The sequence below is a fragment of the Sus scrofa genome, chromosome 4 (genome assembly GCF_054392235.1).
Source record: "Sus scrofa isolate SSC_HxYL_T2T_F1_AM1 chromosome 4, Sscrofa_HxYL_maternal_Yorkshire_Landrace_v2.0, whole genome shotgun sequence".
Lineage (NCBI taxonomy): Eukaryota > Metazoa > Chordata > Mammalia > Artiodactyla > Suidae > Sus > Sus scrofa.
In genome coordinates, this window is record NC_139386.1 from 71,967,220 (window position 1) to 71,984,435 (window position 17,216).

The 17,216-nt window shown below is 39.8% G+C and overlaps 1 protein-coding gene across 50 annotated transcripts in view; it reads right to left on the minus strand.

Moving 5' to 3' along the window:
* The window catches only part of CSPP1 (centrosome and spindle pole associated protein 1), a 125,284-nt gene that overhangs the window by 11,083 nt on the left and 96,985 nt on the right, over nucleotides 1-17,216 (minus strand). For all 50 annotated transcript variants that reach the window (XM_085022235.1, XM_085022240.1, XM_085022224.1 and 47 more), the window contains 4 exons: nucleotides 16,879-17,018; nucleotides 13,386-13,526; nucleotides 11,326-11,372; nucleotides 7,674-7,737 (listed from right to left, as the gene is read on the minus strand). In XM_085022235.1, the coding sequence (XP_084878361.1) occupies nucleotides 7,674-7,737; nucleotides 11,326-11,372; nucleotides 13,386-13,526; nucleotides 16,879-17,018 (392 nt within the window). The remainder of the gene's footprint in view (nucleotides 1-7,673; nucleotides 7,738-11,325; nucleotides 11,373-13,385; nucleotides 13,527-16,878; nucleotides 17,019-17,216) is intronic.

Below are 17,216 nucleotides of genomic sequence, written 5' to 3' on the forward strand. Positions count from 1 at the left end.
TAAACTTCCCTCTTAGAAATGCTTTTCCTGTATCCCCTAAGTTTTTTGTTGTTGTTTTTAGCACTGTACCCACAACACATGGAGGTTCCCAAGCTAGGGGTCTAATTGGAGCTACAGCTGCTGGTCTATGCCAGAGCCACAACAATGCCAGATCTGAGCCGCACCTGCAATCTACGCCACAGCTCATGGCAACGCCGGATTCTTCACCTACTTAGTGAGACCAGGGATCGAACCTGCAACCTCATGGTTCCTAGTCGGATTTGTTTCCACTGTGCCACAAAAGGAACTCCTTTTTTTTTTTTTTTTTTTTTTTTTTTGTATCCCCTAAGGTTTTGTATAGCTGTGCCTTCACTGTCTCTAGGTATTTTTTTATTTCTTTAGTGATCCACTGGCTGTTTAGCAGTGTATTGTTTAGCCTCCAAGTGTTTGTGTTTTTTATCATTTTTTTCATTGTAATTTATTTCTAAGCTCACAGCACTGTGGCTGAAAAAGATTCTTGATATGATTTGAATTTTCTTAAATTCACTAAGGCTTGGTTTGTGGCACAAGAGGTGATCTACCCTAGAGAACATTTCATATGCACTTAAGAATGTGTATTCTGCTGCTTTTGGATAGAATGTTCCATAAATATAAATTATGTCTCTGATCTAATGCATCATTTAAGGCTTGTGTATCCTTAACTGATTATCTGTTTAGATTATCTGTGCATTGATAAAAATGGGTATTGAAAAAAAAATCCCCTATTTTTGGATTATAGTCAATTTCTCCTTTTATGACAGCACTTACCTTATATATTGAGGTGTTCCTATGTCAAGTGCATATATACTTAAAATTTTTACATGTTCTTCTTGGATTGATCCCTTGGTCATTATGTAGTGTTCTTCTTTGTCTCTCTGTCTTTATTTTAAAGTGTGTTTAGTCTAATATGAGTATTGCTACTTCAGCTTTCTTCTGATTTCCATTTGCATGGACTATCTTGTTCCATTCCCTCACTTTCAGCCTGTATGTGTCCCCAGATCTGAAATGAGTCTCTTGTAGAAATCATATGTTCTTGTTTTTGAATCCATTCAGCCAGTGTGTCTTTTGGTCGGAATATTTATTCCATTTACATTTGTGGTAATTACCAATACGTATGTTCTTATTGCCATTTTGTTAATTGTTTTGGATTTATTTTTGTACATCTTTTTCTCTTCCTCCTTTGTTCTCTTTTATTGTGATTTGATGACTTTCTATAGTGTTGTGTGGATTGCTTTTTCCTGTTTTTGTGCGTGTATCTACTACAGTTTGTTTTGTTGCAGTTCTCATGAGGTTTTCATATAGCAGTCTCTCTATATATATACAAGATTGTTTAAATTTGCTGGTCACTTAATTTCAATTGCATTTCTAGTACCCTGCATCTGTACTCTTCTCATGATTGCTAGTTTTGATAAAGTATATGTGTGTGGATGATTTCCTATCCTTGCTTTATGTTTTTCTTTTACTGGTAAGCTATCCCATAGGTAATTTTCTTTTATCTAGTTGTGGCATTTTCTTTTTCATCTAGAGAAATTTCTTTAGCATTTGTTGTAGAGGTGGTTTGGTGGTGAATTCTCTTAGCTTTTGTTTATCTGTAAAGCTTTTAATTTCCCCAATCTGAATGAGAACCTTGCTGGGTAGAGAATTCTTGGTAGGTTTTCACCTTTCATCACTTTAAATATATTGTGCCAGTCTCTTCGGGCCTGCATGGTTTTTGCTGAAGAATAACCTGGTGACCTTATGGTTTCACCTGTATGTTATTTGTTGCTTTTCCCTTATTGCTTTTAATATTTTTTGTCTTTCATTTCTGTCAGTATGTGTCTTGGTGTGTTCCTCCTTGATTGGTCCTGTATGGGATTCTCTATGCTTCCTGGACTTGAATGACTGTCTCCTTTCTCAATTTAGGGAATTTCTGGCTAAAATCTCTTCAAATATTTCCTCAAACCCTTTCCCTCTCTCTTCTCCTTCTGGGACTCCTATAATGTGAACACTGGTGCATTTAGTGTTGTCCCAGAGACCTCTAAGACTGGCCACAGTTCTTTTCATTCTTTTCTTTATTCTGTTACACCACAGTGATTTCCACCACTCTGTTTTCCAGCTCATTCATTTGTTCTGCTTCAGTTATTCTGCTGAGTCCTTCTAATGCATTTTTCATTTCAGTTATTGTATTATTCATCTCTGCTTGTTCATTAGGTATTACAGCTCTTTGTTAAACATTTCTTATAATATCTCAGTCCATACTGGCATGCTTTTTCTGAGATTTTGGATCACCTTCACTATCATAACTCTGAATTCTTTTTCAGGTAGATTGCCTATCTTCACTTCACTTAGTGATTCTTCTGGGCTTTTTTTTTTTTTTTTTTAAGGGCTGCATCCATGGCATATGGAGGTTACCAGGCTAGGGGTCTTAATCGGAGCTACAGCTGTCAACCTACACCACAAGCCACAGCAATACCAAATTCGAGCCACATCTGTGGTCACATTCTGTGACCACAGCTCACAGAAATGCTGGATCCTTAACCCACTGAGGCCAGGTATTGAATCCACAACCTCATGGTTCCTAGTCAGATTTGTTTCTGCTGCACCACAATGAGAACTCCATGGGCTTTTATCTTGTTTCTTCATCTGTAGCATATTTCTCTGCTATCTCATTTTACCTAACTTTCTGTGTTTCTAGTCTTTCCACAGGCTGCAAGATCATAGTTTCTATTGCTTCTGGTGTCTGTCACTTGGTGTGTAATGATGGTCCAAGGGCTTGTGCCATCTTCCTTGTGGGAAGGACTGCTGCCTGCCCACTGGTGGGTAGAGCTGGGCCATATTCCTCTGGTGGGCAGGGCTATGTCCAGGCATGTGCTTAGAGGTGGCTGTGAGCTCACTACAGCTTTAGGCAGCTTGACTGTTGCTGGGTGGGGCTGTGTTCCTATCCTGCTTGTTGTCTGGCCTGAGATATTCTAAGCACTGGAGCCTACAGGCTGTTGGGTAGGACCAGGTCTTGGTCCAAAATGACAAGCTCTAGTAGAGCTCTCGCCAATCAATATTTCCTGGGGCCTCTGTCACTTATATCTTTACTCCACTGGAGAGACAGGAAATACGGCTGAGGTGAAAAGCACCAGGCAGACAGAGGCTCCTCATCCCAGCTTCTACTCACTGACCAGGTCAGTAAGTTGGTCAAGTCACTCCCCTCACTAGGATTCACCTCTTCTTGGCACCCACAGCTCCTCTTCTGGCTACTGCTTCAGCTCACAAACAGCACTAATCACCAGGGCTCCCAATGGCACTGATGTAAATTGTGAGTGCTGCACCTACAGAGCTGAGGCCCAAGTGTGCCCTGGGCCTCACTTCTTTTTTAAAGACTTTGTTTACAACTTTTTAAAGGTCAGTAAAACTGAGTGGAAATCACATAAAATTCACATACTCATAGCTTACCCCATTTATCAACAGCCCCCATAGAGTGGTGCATTTACTAAAACTGATGAACCTTCATGTGACACATCGTTATTGCCTAACATTCGTGTTTACATTAGGGTTCATTCTTAACATTGTATATTCTATGGGTTTTAACATGTACCCAGAATTACAGTATCACACAGAATAGCTTCACTGTGCTACAAATCCTCCATGTCGCACCTGTTCTTCCTCCTTCTACTCTAATCTCTGGCAACCACTAATATTTTACTGCCTCCATAGTTTCACCTTTTTCACAAAGTCATATAGTTGAAATCATACAGTATGTACCCTATTCAGATTGGCTTCTTTCACTTATCTATACTCAAGGTTCTTCCATGGCTTTGTAGCTAATTTCTTTTTAGCACTCAATAACACCGTGTTGTCTGAGTATATCACTATTTTATATATATATATATATATATATATATATATATATATTTATATATACATTCATATTCTTAAAGACAACTCAGGGTTGCTTTTAGGTCTTGGCATTTATGGATAAAACTGCTATAAATATATGCATGCAGGTTTTTTGTTTCAGATCTTTTGGGTAAACACCAAAGACTGTGAATCCTGGATCATATGGTAAGAATATGGTTTAGTTTTGTAAGAAACCACCAAGCTGTCTTCCAGAGTAACTGTACCATTTTCTGTTCCCATCAGCAATGAGTGAGAATTCCTATTGCTCCATATATTGCTGGCATTTGGTGGTGTCCATGTTATGAATTTTGATCATTCTAACTGGTATGGAGCACTATCTCATTGTGCTAATTTCAATTTCCCTGATAAAACGTGACTTGCATTTCCCTAAATGAGAAATGATATGGAACACCTTTTCATATGCTTATCTGCCATCTGTCTTGTCTTCTTTGGAGAAGCGTCTGGGTCTTTTGCCCATCTGTTAATCTGATTGTTTTCCTATTGCTGAGTTTTTTTTTTTGTTTTTGTTTTTGTTTTTGTTTTTTTTGTCTTTTTGCCATTTCTCGGGCTGCTCCCGTGGCATATGGAGGTTCCCAGGCTAGGTGTCCAATCAGAGCTGCAGCCACTGGCCTACACCAGAGCCAGAGCAACGCAGGATCTGAGCCACGTCTGCAACCTACACCACAGCTCACAGCAACACCGGACCCTTAACCCACTGAGCAAAGCCAGGCATCGAACCTGCAACCTCATGGTTCCTAGTTGGATTCAAGTTAACCACTGAGCCATGACAGAACTCCCTCTTATTGCTGAATTTTAAAGAATTCTTTATGTACTTTGGATAAGGATCCTTTATTAGATGTGTCTTCTACAAATAATTTCTCCCAGTTTATGGCTTGTCTTATCCTCTTGACATTGTCACTTGCAGAGCATTAAAAGTTTAATTTTAATGAAGCCCAGTATATCAATTATTTCTCTCTAGACTGTGTTTTGATGTTGTATCTAGAAAGTCATCACTATGTCCAAGTTATCTAGGTTTTCTCCTATGTTATCTACTAGGAGTTTTATAGTTTTTGCATTTTACATTCAGGTCTGTGGTCCATTCTGAGTTGATTTTTGGGAAGGGTGTAAGGTCTCTGTCTAGATTCACTTTTTTGCATGTAGATGTCCAGTTGTTCTAGATCTTTTCTCCATAGTACTACATTTGTTCTTTTGTCAAAGAACAGTTAACTATGTTTGTTCAAGTCTATTTCTGGGATTTCTATTCTGTTCCATTTATCTATTTGTCTATCTTTTGCCAATACCACACTGTCTTCATTACTGTAACTTTACAGAAAGTCTTGATGTCAGGTACTGTTAGTCCTCTGACTGTTCTTTCTCCTTTAATGTTGTGTTAGCTATTCTGGGTCTTTTGCTTCTCCATATAAACTTTAGAATCAGTTTGTTGATATCCACAAAGTTACTTGCTGGAATTTTTACTGGGATTGCATTGAATCTATAGATCAAGTTGGAAAAAACTGACATGCTGACAATATTGAGTCTCCCAGTCCATGAACAGAAAACATCTCTCCATTTATTTAGTTAGTTATTTTATGAGAGTTCTTCTGTAGCTGTCCTCACATATAGATCTTGTACATATCTTCTAAGGTTTACATCTAAATATTTCTTTTTAAGAGGTGCTAATGTAAATGATGTTTTATTAAGTTTTAAATTCCACTTGTTCACTGCTGTATATAGGAAAATGATTGAGTTTTGTGTATTAACCTGGTATCCTGCAAGCATGCTATAACTGCTTAATAGTATCAGGTTTTTTTCTTCTTCTTTTGGTTTATTCTTTCAACATTTTCTACAATCATGTTATCTGTGCACAGAAGCAGTATTATTTATCCCTTCCTCCTGTGTACCTTTTATTTCCTTTTCTTCTTGCCTTACTGCATTAGCTAGAACTTCCATAATGATATTGAGGAGCAGTAAGAGGGGTACCTTTGTCTTGTTTCTGATGTTAGTAAGAAAGTTTCTTTAGTTTCTCATCACTAAATGTGATGCTAAAGGTGGGTTTTTTGTAGATGTTCTCTAGTGAGTTGAAGGTCCCCCTCAATTCCTAGTTCTGATAATTATCATGAGTAAGGTGTTGGATTTTGTGTAATGCTTCTGCATCTACTGATAATGATGATAATGAAGATTTGTCTTTAGCCTGTTGAAGCAATGGATTATATTTGGATGAATTATATTAAGTGAATGTAGGTCAGCTTTAATAACTGGGATAAATCCTTCTTGGCTGTTAAGTGTATACTGATTTGTAGTTTTCTGTCATGACTCTTGTCAGGTTTCGGTATTAGAGTAATGCTGGCCACAAGGAAAGCATCTGGAGTATTCCCTCTACTCTTGTCTTCTACAAGAGACTGTAGAGAATTGGTATAATTCTTCCCTAAACGCTTGGTAGAATTCATCAGTGAACCCATCTGGCCTTGATGTTCTCTTTTGGAAGGTTATTAATAATTGGTTCAAATTTTTTAATGTTACCATAGTCAATTTGGGATTTTTGTTCTAGCTTTATTAAGATAGAGCTGACATGTAATACTGGGTTAGTTTAAGCTGTACAATGTGATGACTGTGAAATGTTTACCACAGTAGGGCTAGTTTACACATCCTTCACCTCACATGGTTACCACTTTATTGTTGTTGTTATGGTAAGAACATGAAAGCTCTACTGTCAGAACAACTGTCAAGTATCAAATATAGTATATTAACTATCATCACCATGCTGTACATGATATTCCCAGAACTTACTCACCTTAAAACTGAAAGTCTGTACCCTTTTGACCAACATTTCTCCATTTCCCCATCTCTCAATTTCTTTAGTAGATGGAGTCCTATTCAAATTGTATTTGGCAGACTGTGACTTTCAAAGAGCTGGTCTATTTCATCTAGATTATGCCCCCCCCCCCCCCGCCAAAGGCATTGACACTATCAGCCTTGACAACATTCACAGTCATGACTATGGGACACTTGTAGTGACCCTTAGTCAAAAAGACAGACTGCACTTTTCTGGTCCAATATAAGGCCTACTTATATTGAAATATTCTAAGACACTGTCTTAAGTGCCCCATATTGTCTTCATTATTAGCAAACACTGGTCACATTTCCCTGATGTCTTGAGCTATCTTCCCATCCTACTTCCTACTGATTTCTCTATCTTTACTCACTCTCCACCATATGACTTCCTTCGAAAAGAAAAACTTATACACAACTAATACATGTAGAAGAGAGAATTCTCTGATGGCCCTAGAATAGCAGAAATGCTTATGAACAGAGTACCTAATTATAAGTGTCTATTGCAGTACTTGTACCATCACAATATCTTCTGAAGACTAAGTTATATTCTTACAACTTTTTAAAATGGAAATATTTATTAAGACAGTTGTGGATTCCCATGCAATTGTAAGAAATAATACCAATCCCTTGTACAGTTTGTCCAGTTCCCCCAATGGTAATATTTTGCAAAACAAGAGCAGTAGTCTCACACCCAAGATATTAATACTGATAGAATCTATTGATCTTATTCCGATTTCCCCAGTTTTACTTATAGTCATTTGTGTGTTTGTGTGTATTAAGTATCTGATTTTGAAAATTTTATAAGTTATATTTAATGATTATTAGGTTAGTAAGACAAAATATTTTTTTTACCATTTACACAACAAAGAGTAAAGAATTGATTTTTTAAGTATGAAGAAAAACAAATATAAATAATGCTTAATATTTAAATAGATTGGTAAAATAAATATACTCACCAATAAAAGCACTATCAGATTCCAATAATGAATTTTTCAAGAAATCATCTTTGTCCTCTCTGGGCTAAAAGGAACATTATATATTAATGACTATTTTTATTAGTCCTGTGTGGGAAAACAACACATTTGTACTAAGAGGCACAAGTCTCCATGCTCTCCCCAAAATTAGCAAAAGAGGATGGGGAGAGGTAGGATGGGCTGCTTTCTTCCTCCACTATATTCCAATGCCCAGAAAATATGGGAAACCCTTTTATTAAGAGTTACATTATTGCTGATGTAAACATAAGTGTGAAGCAATGAATTCAATTAAACCTTAAAAGTCTTTAAACCTTTGTCAAGATTCATTCATCCTCTGAATGAATCTATATAGTGCACTTACTATTTCCTCTGTGCTAGGAACTGGAGATACAAAGACGAGTAAAAGTTTCTGCTGCAGAGTGGATCACAGTCTTGTGGGAGAGAGGGAGGCGTGCCCTCAGAGGGCAGCCCCACGTGACAGCAGTTGTCACAAAGGCAAAGCAGAGAGAGGGAGGGACACAGGATTGGGTGGGGGGTGGAATAATGCCAGGTTTGGTCTTGAAATGAGCTCCCAAATGAGAGGTAATTAAGAAATACAGAGTTTATGATGTTACCTTATACAGTGGAAGGAACCTGAGGTCACCCAGCACCACCTCCCTGCACTCCCCTACCATATTTCTAGGACGTGCTAGATCACTGCAGTGAAGAGCTGTCCATTAATTTCTAAAGAAATGCATTTCAGGAGTTCCCGTCGTGGCGCAGTGGTTAACAAATCCGGACTAGGAACCATGAGGTTGCGGGTTCGGTCCCTGCCCTTGCTCAGTGGGGTTAATGATCCGGCGTTGCCGTGAGCTGTGGTATAGGTTGCAGATGCGACTCGGATCCTGCATTGCTGTGACTCTGGCGTAGGCTGGTGGCTACAGCTCCGATTGGATCCCTAGCCTGGGAACTCCACATGCCGCGGGAGCGGCCCAAGAAATAGCAAAAAGACAAAAAAAAAAAAAAAAAAAGAAATGCATTTCACCAATACATAGCATTGGTTATGAGAAAGTTTCTTTCTTTTAATGAATTCTTCCATATAATGAATTTAATTCTTTCGAAGTTAACACCCACGGCCTCTACTTCTGCTTTCTAGCATAACAGTAATGGTGGTAATCGCATCTAATATTTACCAAATGGTCTGAACCAGCTATTCTTAGCATTACATATGCTTCATCTGCTTCTCTTCCACTTCAGTCCTTGACACACTGAAAAGAGTGATCAGAGCCCATTCAGCCCTAGCTTCACTATGACAATCTTCTCCAGATTCACCATTTGTTTTCTATATAGTCCAGTTTCTAGTAAAGTGAGCCCAAAACTTATTAGCTTTTTTTTTTAACAACCACGATAAATTGTTGGCTTATGCTCAATTTCTACTCAGCAAAATATGGTGTTATTAATCCAGGACTTTAACCAAAATCCCACAATTTCAGTACCATTCCAGTAATAAATGTGGCTGCCACATACAGAGAAAGTTAGTGTTCAGGAAAGGGGTCCATCTGTCTCAGGCAACACGGGACAGGGACAAGAAGGGGCTCCAGAGTCCAGCAGGGGTTCAGACATGGGGTTTACTTGCTCACTGGCGTGTCACCATAGTGAGCAGTTTCCTCTTATGTAAAATAAGGATAAGCTTACCTTGTTGTGAACTTGAGAGCACATAAATGTCAAGTACCTCGCATCGGTACAGAGTGTCACTATTACAACACTGTTATCATCATCAGTTCAAAACCAAGCACCCACTGCCACCAACTAGTAATGCTGGGCAACTAACAGCCTAGCTGAGCCTGACTAATAATCTGAAAATGGGGATAATACATACTATCCTTATCAGTGTGAGGGAAGATTAAATTTATTTCCAACCTCGATCTTTTCATGAACTCTTTTCCTTATCCATGTACTCACCAGCTCCAATTGACTGTCTAGCAGGCATCTCAGACTTAACTTAGTGACTTCAACTAGGTTCCTTCTGCCTCACTCTGAAAGTGGTGTTTCCTGCTTCTTCAGAGACCTTGAAGCCCACCTTTGACTCCTGTCGTATCCCACATCCAGTAGGTCAAAAATCCCATCAGGTCTCCTTTCAAAATAAATCCAACCACTTCTGACTTCCCCTGCTCCTGCTCCAAGCTAAATCACCTTATCTCTTAATTAGATAAGAGCAGCAGCCTCCTACCCTCTCAGTCTATCCTCAGTGAACAGCAGTCAGTGTTAAAATATGAACCCAACCATGTCAATCCTCTGCTCAAAAACCTCAAAAGTTTCACATTACATTCACAGCCTAACAGGCAAAACCCTACGGCCCCTGGAGCTCCCAGACTGCTTCTGGCTCTCCCACCTCCGCGGGGTCCTCGCTCACCTTGCACACACACACACCAGGCTCACTCCTGCCTGGGGCCTCTTCAGGCAGCCTCTTCCTCCAGATGTGTTCCCTGATATTTCACTTGGCATCTCCCTGATGTCCTTATTCGAATGTTATCTGCCCAGTGAGGCCTTCCCTGCTCACTGTACTCCAGACTACAAACCTCCTCTCCCTGTCCTCCCAGAGCCCACAATTTAACATACTAAATATTTTATTTCTTTGAACACTGTCTCTCCCTCTTTCTAGAAAGTAAGCCCTAGAGGACAAGGATTTTTGTTCCTGTTGTTGTTCACTCCTGTACCTCCAAGCACCTGGACTAGTATCTTGTCCACAGTAAGTGTTCAACACATATTTGCTGAATGAAATGGCTCATGCCCTCCCTTTGTTCAGTCTTTGCATAGATGCACCTCCCCAGGATGGGAGTGAGGCCCTTGTCTGGCTTATTCTCTTTAGAGGCTGCTTGTATTATAGACTCACACCTGCTGACAGCTGACCCCATTCATTACAAGGCTTTTAATATATTACCTCACTTAACCTTCACAACAACCTTCAAGCTTGTTTTTATTAAATTAATAAACTTTATATAGAAATCACTACATGCTAGGCCTGTCCCTAAGTGCCTCCAAATATTAATCAATTTTAATCTTATACCCACCCTCAGAGATAAGTACTGTCATTCCATTTTTCAGATTAGCAAACTGTGGCAAAGAAAGATTAAATACCTTGCCTGAAGTCACAAAGATAAAAACAGACTAACCTGAACAGCCTAGCTCTGGAGTCTGTTCTTAGTCATTACAATACACTTTCTCTGCATATTACATTAACATAGGTCTAGCTGACCAAGACACTGATGAGACAAGATTTAAATTCTATTTTTTTTTTTTCTTTTTACAGCCACATCTGCAGCATATGCAGGTTCCTGGGCTAGGGGTCGAATTGGAGCTGCAGCTGCCAGGCCTATGCCACAGCCACAGCAACACAGGATCCAAGCCACATCTGCAACCTATGCCACAGCTCACAACAACGCAGGATCCTTAACCCACTGATCAAGATTAGGAATAAAAACCACATCTTCACAGACACTATGTTGGGTCCTTAACCTGCTGAGTCACAATGGAAATTCCTAAATTCTTTCTTAATTCAATATTCCTGAAGAATTCAAAATTGGACTATTCACTTATCATATTCCTAAAAATGTCTATCCCCCAAAACTAGCTTAAAAATTATAACTTCTCTTACCATTCTATAGTCCCGTACTTTAGTGCTTGAGACAGCATCCAAGTCAACTGCAGTTAATGGAGAGAAAAACAAATTAACAGGCTAGAAAATACTGGAGTTCCCGCTGTGGCACAATGGGGCTGGCGGCATCTCTGCAGCACCAGGACACAGGTTTGATCCTAGCCCAGCACAGTGGGTCAAAGGATCTGCCTTAGGTAGGTCACAACTGGGACTCAGACTCAACCCCTGGCCCAGGAACTCCATATGCCGTGGGGGCAGCCAAAAAGAAAAAAAAAAAAAAAAAGTTCAAAAATACTTTAAAAGTAAATACAAATTTTAGAATATTTTTTGTAACTAGCTGTCTACTAGAAATCACTTTTCAACTATCACATTTCATAACATTTTAAAGACAGTTTATGAATTAATATAACCCAGTATCCATCCACTCTAGTTGGATAAAATTATCCCATTCACATTTAATTAAGTATAAAAAGTAAAATCACTGTGAATTTAAAACTGATGCCTATAGAAAAATAACTATCTCCTCATATTTCTACAATCTGTGCAGAAAGTTGTTGAGAGGAGTTAAACAGGGGGCTCCACCATGTGGGACAGAAGGAAACTAATTCGATTTCAGGCAAACATGTTGGATCGAGTGTCCCAAATGCCCCTGATTTGACCAGCGTTCCTCTGTGTCTCTCTGAATGTCAGTGCATTTCACCCTTTTACGTACTGCTTTTGGGAATAAACAGGCTGCCAATGATAGCCTGTATTCCTTCTTAAAATGTTTTATGGTTAAACCTTATTCTTATGAATTAAGTCATCACAGTGTCTGGTTGAAGGTGGGGTGGCTGCTGTAGAGGGTGGCTACCCTCAATGCCAAGTGCACCTGCATGCACATGGGGACAACTTTTGGGCTAATTGGCCCAAGGTGCCGAGATCACACCAGGTCATATCAGCTGCATCCTAAGGAAAAATTCCACCCTAACGGGTGTAAAGATTAAAAACTACTTGCTTCGCTTTTCTCTCCTGATGATACGCTTATTATTTACTACAGAATTTGGGTTTTTCTGCTTCAGAAGGTGATTGATGAGACCACAGTTCTGAACAGGATGGAGGGAAGACTTTCACCCATCAATCTTTAGAGAAGCCTTGACCTGTGATCTGAGCCCAAAACAGTCCATCATTTACTCCTGTGATATTCTCATATGGTGAAAAGTAAGTTCGCTGGGGTCTATAAGCCAGACAAACCTGCTTTAAAGTAGGGTCTTGAATTTTCCTAAAAATAACTAGTAGGACCATTTCCTTCACTTCTTGTTGCATGTTTATGACTCATTTGCCATGGCTAAGCTCCATGGCCTGTGGGCAGGCAAAGCTGGTGAGGATGTGAGGGTCATGCAGTGCACCCAGGTCAGGTGGGCCCACTGCTGCTCTCTGAGGCCACTAGCTCCACTCCGCCTCTAGGGGCCTGCCCACCCCACCCCAAGTTACACACTCCCGAGGGACCCTATAATTCTCCTCTGTGGCATTCATCACACTTGCTGAGCAGCTAACTTCTCCAACAAAGCATAAGCTCCTTGAGAGCAGCAGCAGATCTCACTCATCATCGTAATCCCTGGTTATGTACCTGCGCTCACAGTAGGCACTCAGTAAGTATCTGCTGATTGGCTGATTATACAGAAATTTACTCATAGCCCAGTCTGAAGCTTTAAGGAGTTTATGCTAAATCAAAACTCAAACTGGTAGAGAAACATCCCAAAGAACAGTGGTGTGTTTGCCCAGCATTCCTTCCATTGGGACAGGTGTCACCTGGCCTAGTCAAGGTACTCTATCCTCCTGGAGTCCTGAACAGCTGGACCCCCTCAGGCTCGAATAACATTCCCCAGCCAAGCCAATCACAGCCCTCTCTGGGACTTATTCTCTTCTGGGACTGCAAGCCAAAAGGGGCACATGAGAGTGGAGCTGCCAGTAGAGGGAGCCTGCCTCAGACTGAAATCAATACAAGAGATGGAGAAACAAAGCCAAAAACAAAAACTACCTGTTTATACTGTTTGCGATAGCAATGATAAATTATCTCTTACCTTCAACGCCTTCTTGCATTTTCATTCTATTCAGTCTCTTCTGCTGTTCTCTTAGCAGAGCTCGCTGCTGAATCTCTAAAGTATGATGATCTCTGGGAGGCTCTGGGTACATAAATTTCAGATCGACTCGTGTTTCTGAATCTGGTACAAAAATAAATTATATAACTACGTTAAATCTTGTTTCCAAATGAGATTTTATAAAAGTTCCCTATAAATAATTTAATTTTGAAATCAAAGAACAATATAAATAATGGGACATTGGCAAAGTCAGAGGACATCATAAAACTAATGAACATGAAATTAATGTTCTTTACATAAATGTCTTTTCACAAACTTATAAGGGAGTCCCCAGAACAAGCAGCAGCTTACTGCTGCTTCTGCATCCCAACCTCTGCACTCCCCCAAGATGCCGCCCAGAGCCGGCGACAGGTACATCCATGCAGTTAGTCATCAGACTGTAACTCAGGTGGCTCTAACTCAGGCAGCTACCAGACACTAAATCCTAGCCAATGCCTAAAATATACTGGAAAAATGAAAACAATGGTATTGGCCAATTAGTATTTATAAATACGCCAAAATAAGCAAGATAAATGTGGGCTGGCTGGAGCTTACGGAGGGATGTCATTTCTGGAGAAAATGATAGTCTAAGAATTCACCTCTGCTACAAGTTCAAGAATATTAATTGATCAGAATGAAAATGTTAAAACTTAAACCTTAATTTTTAAATTTGAGAATAAAATTACAGTTCACACATTTTATTTTATTTTATTTTAGCTTTTTAGGGCTGCACCCACAGCATATGGAGGTTCCCAGGCTAGGGGTCTAAGCGGCAGCAACACCAGATCCCAGCCGCGTCTGCAACCTACACCACAGGTCATGGCAACGCTGGATCCTTAACCCACTGAGCAAGGCCAGGGATTGAACCCTCAACCTCATGGTTCCTAGTCGGATTCGTTTCTGCTATGCCACAACTGGAACTCCCTAGTTTACACATTTTAAAAGTCTTGAAAATACTATTCCTTTTGATCCATAGTGGAAAATGGGAAGCGGACTGAATAAGAATTAGAAAATGGTTAAGGAGTTCCCGTCGTGGCGCAGTGGTTAACAAATCTGACTAGGGACCATGAGGTTGTGGGTTCGATCCCCGCCCTTGCTCAGTGGGCCGACGATCCGGCGTTGCTGTGAGCTGTGGTGTAGGTCGCAGACGTGGCTCAGATCCCTCGTTGCTGTCTGTGGCTGTGGTGTAGGCCGGTGGCTACAGCTCCAATTGGACCCCTAACCTGGGAACCTCCATATGCCACAGGAGTGGCCCTAGAAAAGATAAAAAGAAAAAAAAAAGAAAATGGTTAAGAGCAAAGTTTACAGAAGAGACTCTGAAAACACAGACTTGGACTGAAGCCAACATCCCCACGTCCAGACTCAAGTTTCCCCTCTTTAAAAACAAGAGATGTCAACAACTAAGTCACATGATGAATAAGGACTAGGTACGATAACATGAACGGCTCGATTTTATGGTTTAAACCTTTTTGTTCTCAAGACCTCTTTACTCTCTTAAAGACTGAGGGCCCCAAAGAGCTCTTATTTACCTCCCCCCATACACACACGCCACATTAGAAATTAAAACTAAGGAATTTTTAAACCATGAAAATACAAAAACACATTCTATTAGCTTCAGAGCAATGAAGCCATCATATCTGCATAGGCTCTGGAACACATGGGAGAAAATAAAAGTGAAAAAAAAAATGTCTTAGTTTATAATACGAGCAGTTTTGACCTCACAAAAACCCCTGGCCAAACTCTGAGACCCACTGGCTTAATGCAATGCCTGGCATATAATAAGTAATCAATAAATGAAAACATTAAAAATTAACTGGGAACTATGTTCTAGTCACTTATGATAGAGCATAATGTGAGAAAAAAGAATGTATACATGTATGTGTAACTGGGTCACCATGCTGTACAGTAGAAAATTGACAGAACATTGTAAACCAGCTATGATGAAAAAATTAAAATCATATTAAAAAAAAGAAAAATTAACTGATGCTTGATGATATTTGTGCAGTTCCCATGGTGGCTCAGTGGTAAGGAACCCGACTAGCATCCATGAGGACACAGGTTTGATCCCTGGCCTTGCTTAGTGGGTTAAAGGATCTGGTGTTGCTGTGAGCTGTGCTGTGTTGCTGTGGTGAAGGCCAGCAGCTGCAGCTCCGTTCAACCCCGAGCCTGGGAAATTTCATGATGCTGTGGGTGCGGCCCTAAAAAGACAAAAAAAAAAAAATTAACTGATATTTGTATGTATGAATATATAATTGATCATACTTATAAATCTAAGTGAAAAAAACCAAGAATATTTAATAACATAGTTACATCTAGTTTTTATTTTACTTTTCTTTGTCTAATTAAGCTCAGAAGACTCATAAACATACAAAATATTGTGTTTATATTTAGGTGATTTGAATAAAATGTTTTTTTTTCCTTCTTTCTATCTTTCTAAATCTTCAGAACTGCCTAAAACGATATTACTTTTAAAAATAAGAAACAGAAGAAAAATTTAAATTCTGATTCATCTGGTATAGATCATATAACCACCATCCAATAATTTGTCTCCTCTGTTCCAACAGCTGCTGAGTGCTCCTGAAGAAAACTCACATATAACACACACTGAGGTTCCTCTACATGTTTCTGGTCTTCCAGGCCCCTGTCATCTGGGCAATCCTACTTCCCTAACAAGCTTTCTCTCCTCCCCCTAAGTGGCTGCATCAAATCTTCTCTACTCCCTTCCTTCATTAGCTCCTGCCTGCTCCCCTCAGGGATCTGCTCTCTTCAAGCCCTTAGGTGACTGTCTTCTGACAGCCCCTCCCTCCCCTATACCACACACCTCTTCCTCTTGCAGCAGCTTTCACATCAGCATCCTAACAAGTTCTTCCAGCTCCAGGCCCCTCTTATGCTTTCTGCCTCCAACACCTTACTTCCTATTCAATCCTCATTCCAAAGTTAATTGGCTTCTGATCCCATAATTCCACCGAAAAAGATCCAGCTGAGGTCACGAATGAGCTCTGATTCAACTGACATCATCTGGTATCCATCTTACACAATCCTTCCTCCCTGATACCTAAGAGAAAGTATCCCTTTCAGGGCACCACATTTTCCTGCTTTTCTCCGATCAATCTTAGGAAGAGAGACTCTTCCTTCCCCATCTCTTTCCTAAGCTCATTTTGCTATCCCTCCTCCACTAAATGCAAAGTGCCGTTCTTCACACTACTGAGGCTTTGAGAGCTAAATGCCTTCTAAAGGACAACAGTTTACCAAAGCTGCAGCCACCAGAATGGTAAACTGAAGAACTAGAGTATACAGAAGTTTTATTCATCATCACTTAAAATATATACCATAAAAGAAACCCTACTTTAGAAAAAGGATACAAATAATCTTCAAAAATACTTGACTATGGGTAGAATATTCTTGTGTATCTTTAAAATAGCAGCATTCTACTTACCTCTATCTTTCAGCTCATTAAAGTCATGAATATTCTGAAAAGTAGCAGCGTCTAAGCCCTTAGGTGACTGTCTTCTGACAGGAGCCTGTAACCGATGTCGGGCCATGTCAAATACATCCATGGGATTCCTTTCTCTTTTCCTATAGATAAATGACAATAGACGATAAAAATGTTTTATGGGAAGAAAATCTGAGTTGACATTTAACTCCCTGTACTATACAAGAAATTTGGCATCTTTCACCACATCTTTCACCATCTTTTCTCAGTAATTTATTCTAATAGCCGTTATTTCAATCCTTTGTATTAAAAAAATAGGGTATTTATAAGGTGATTGGAAT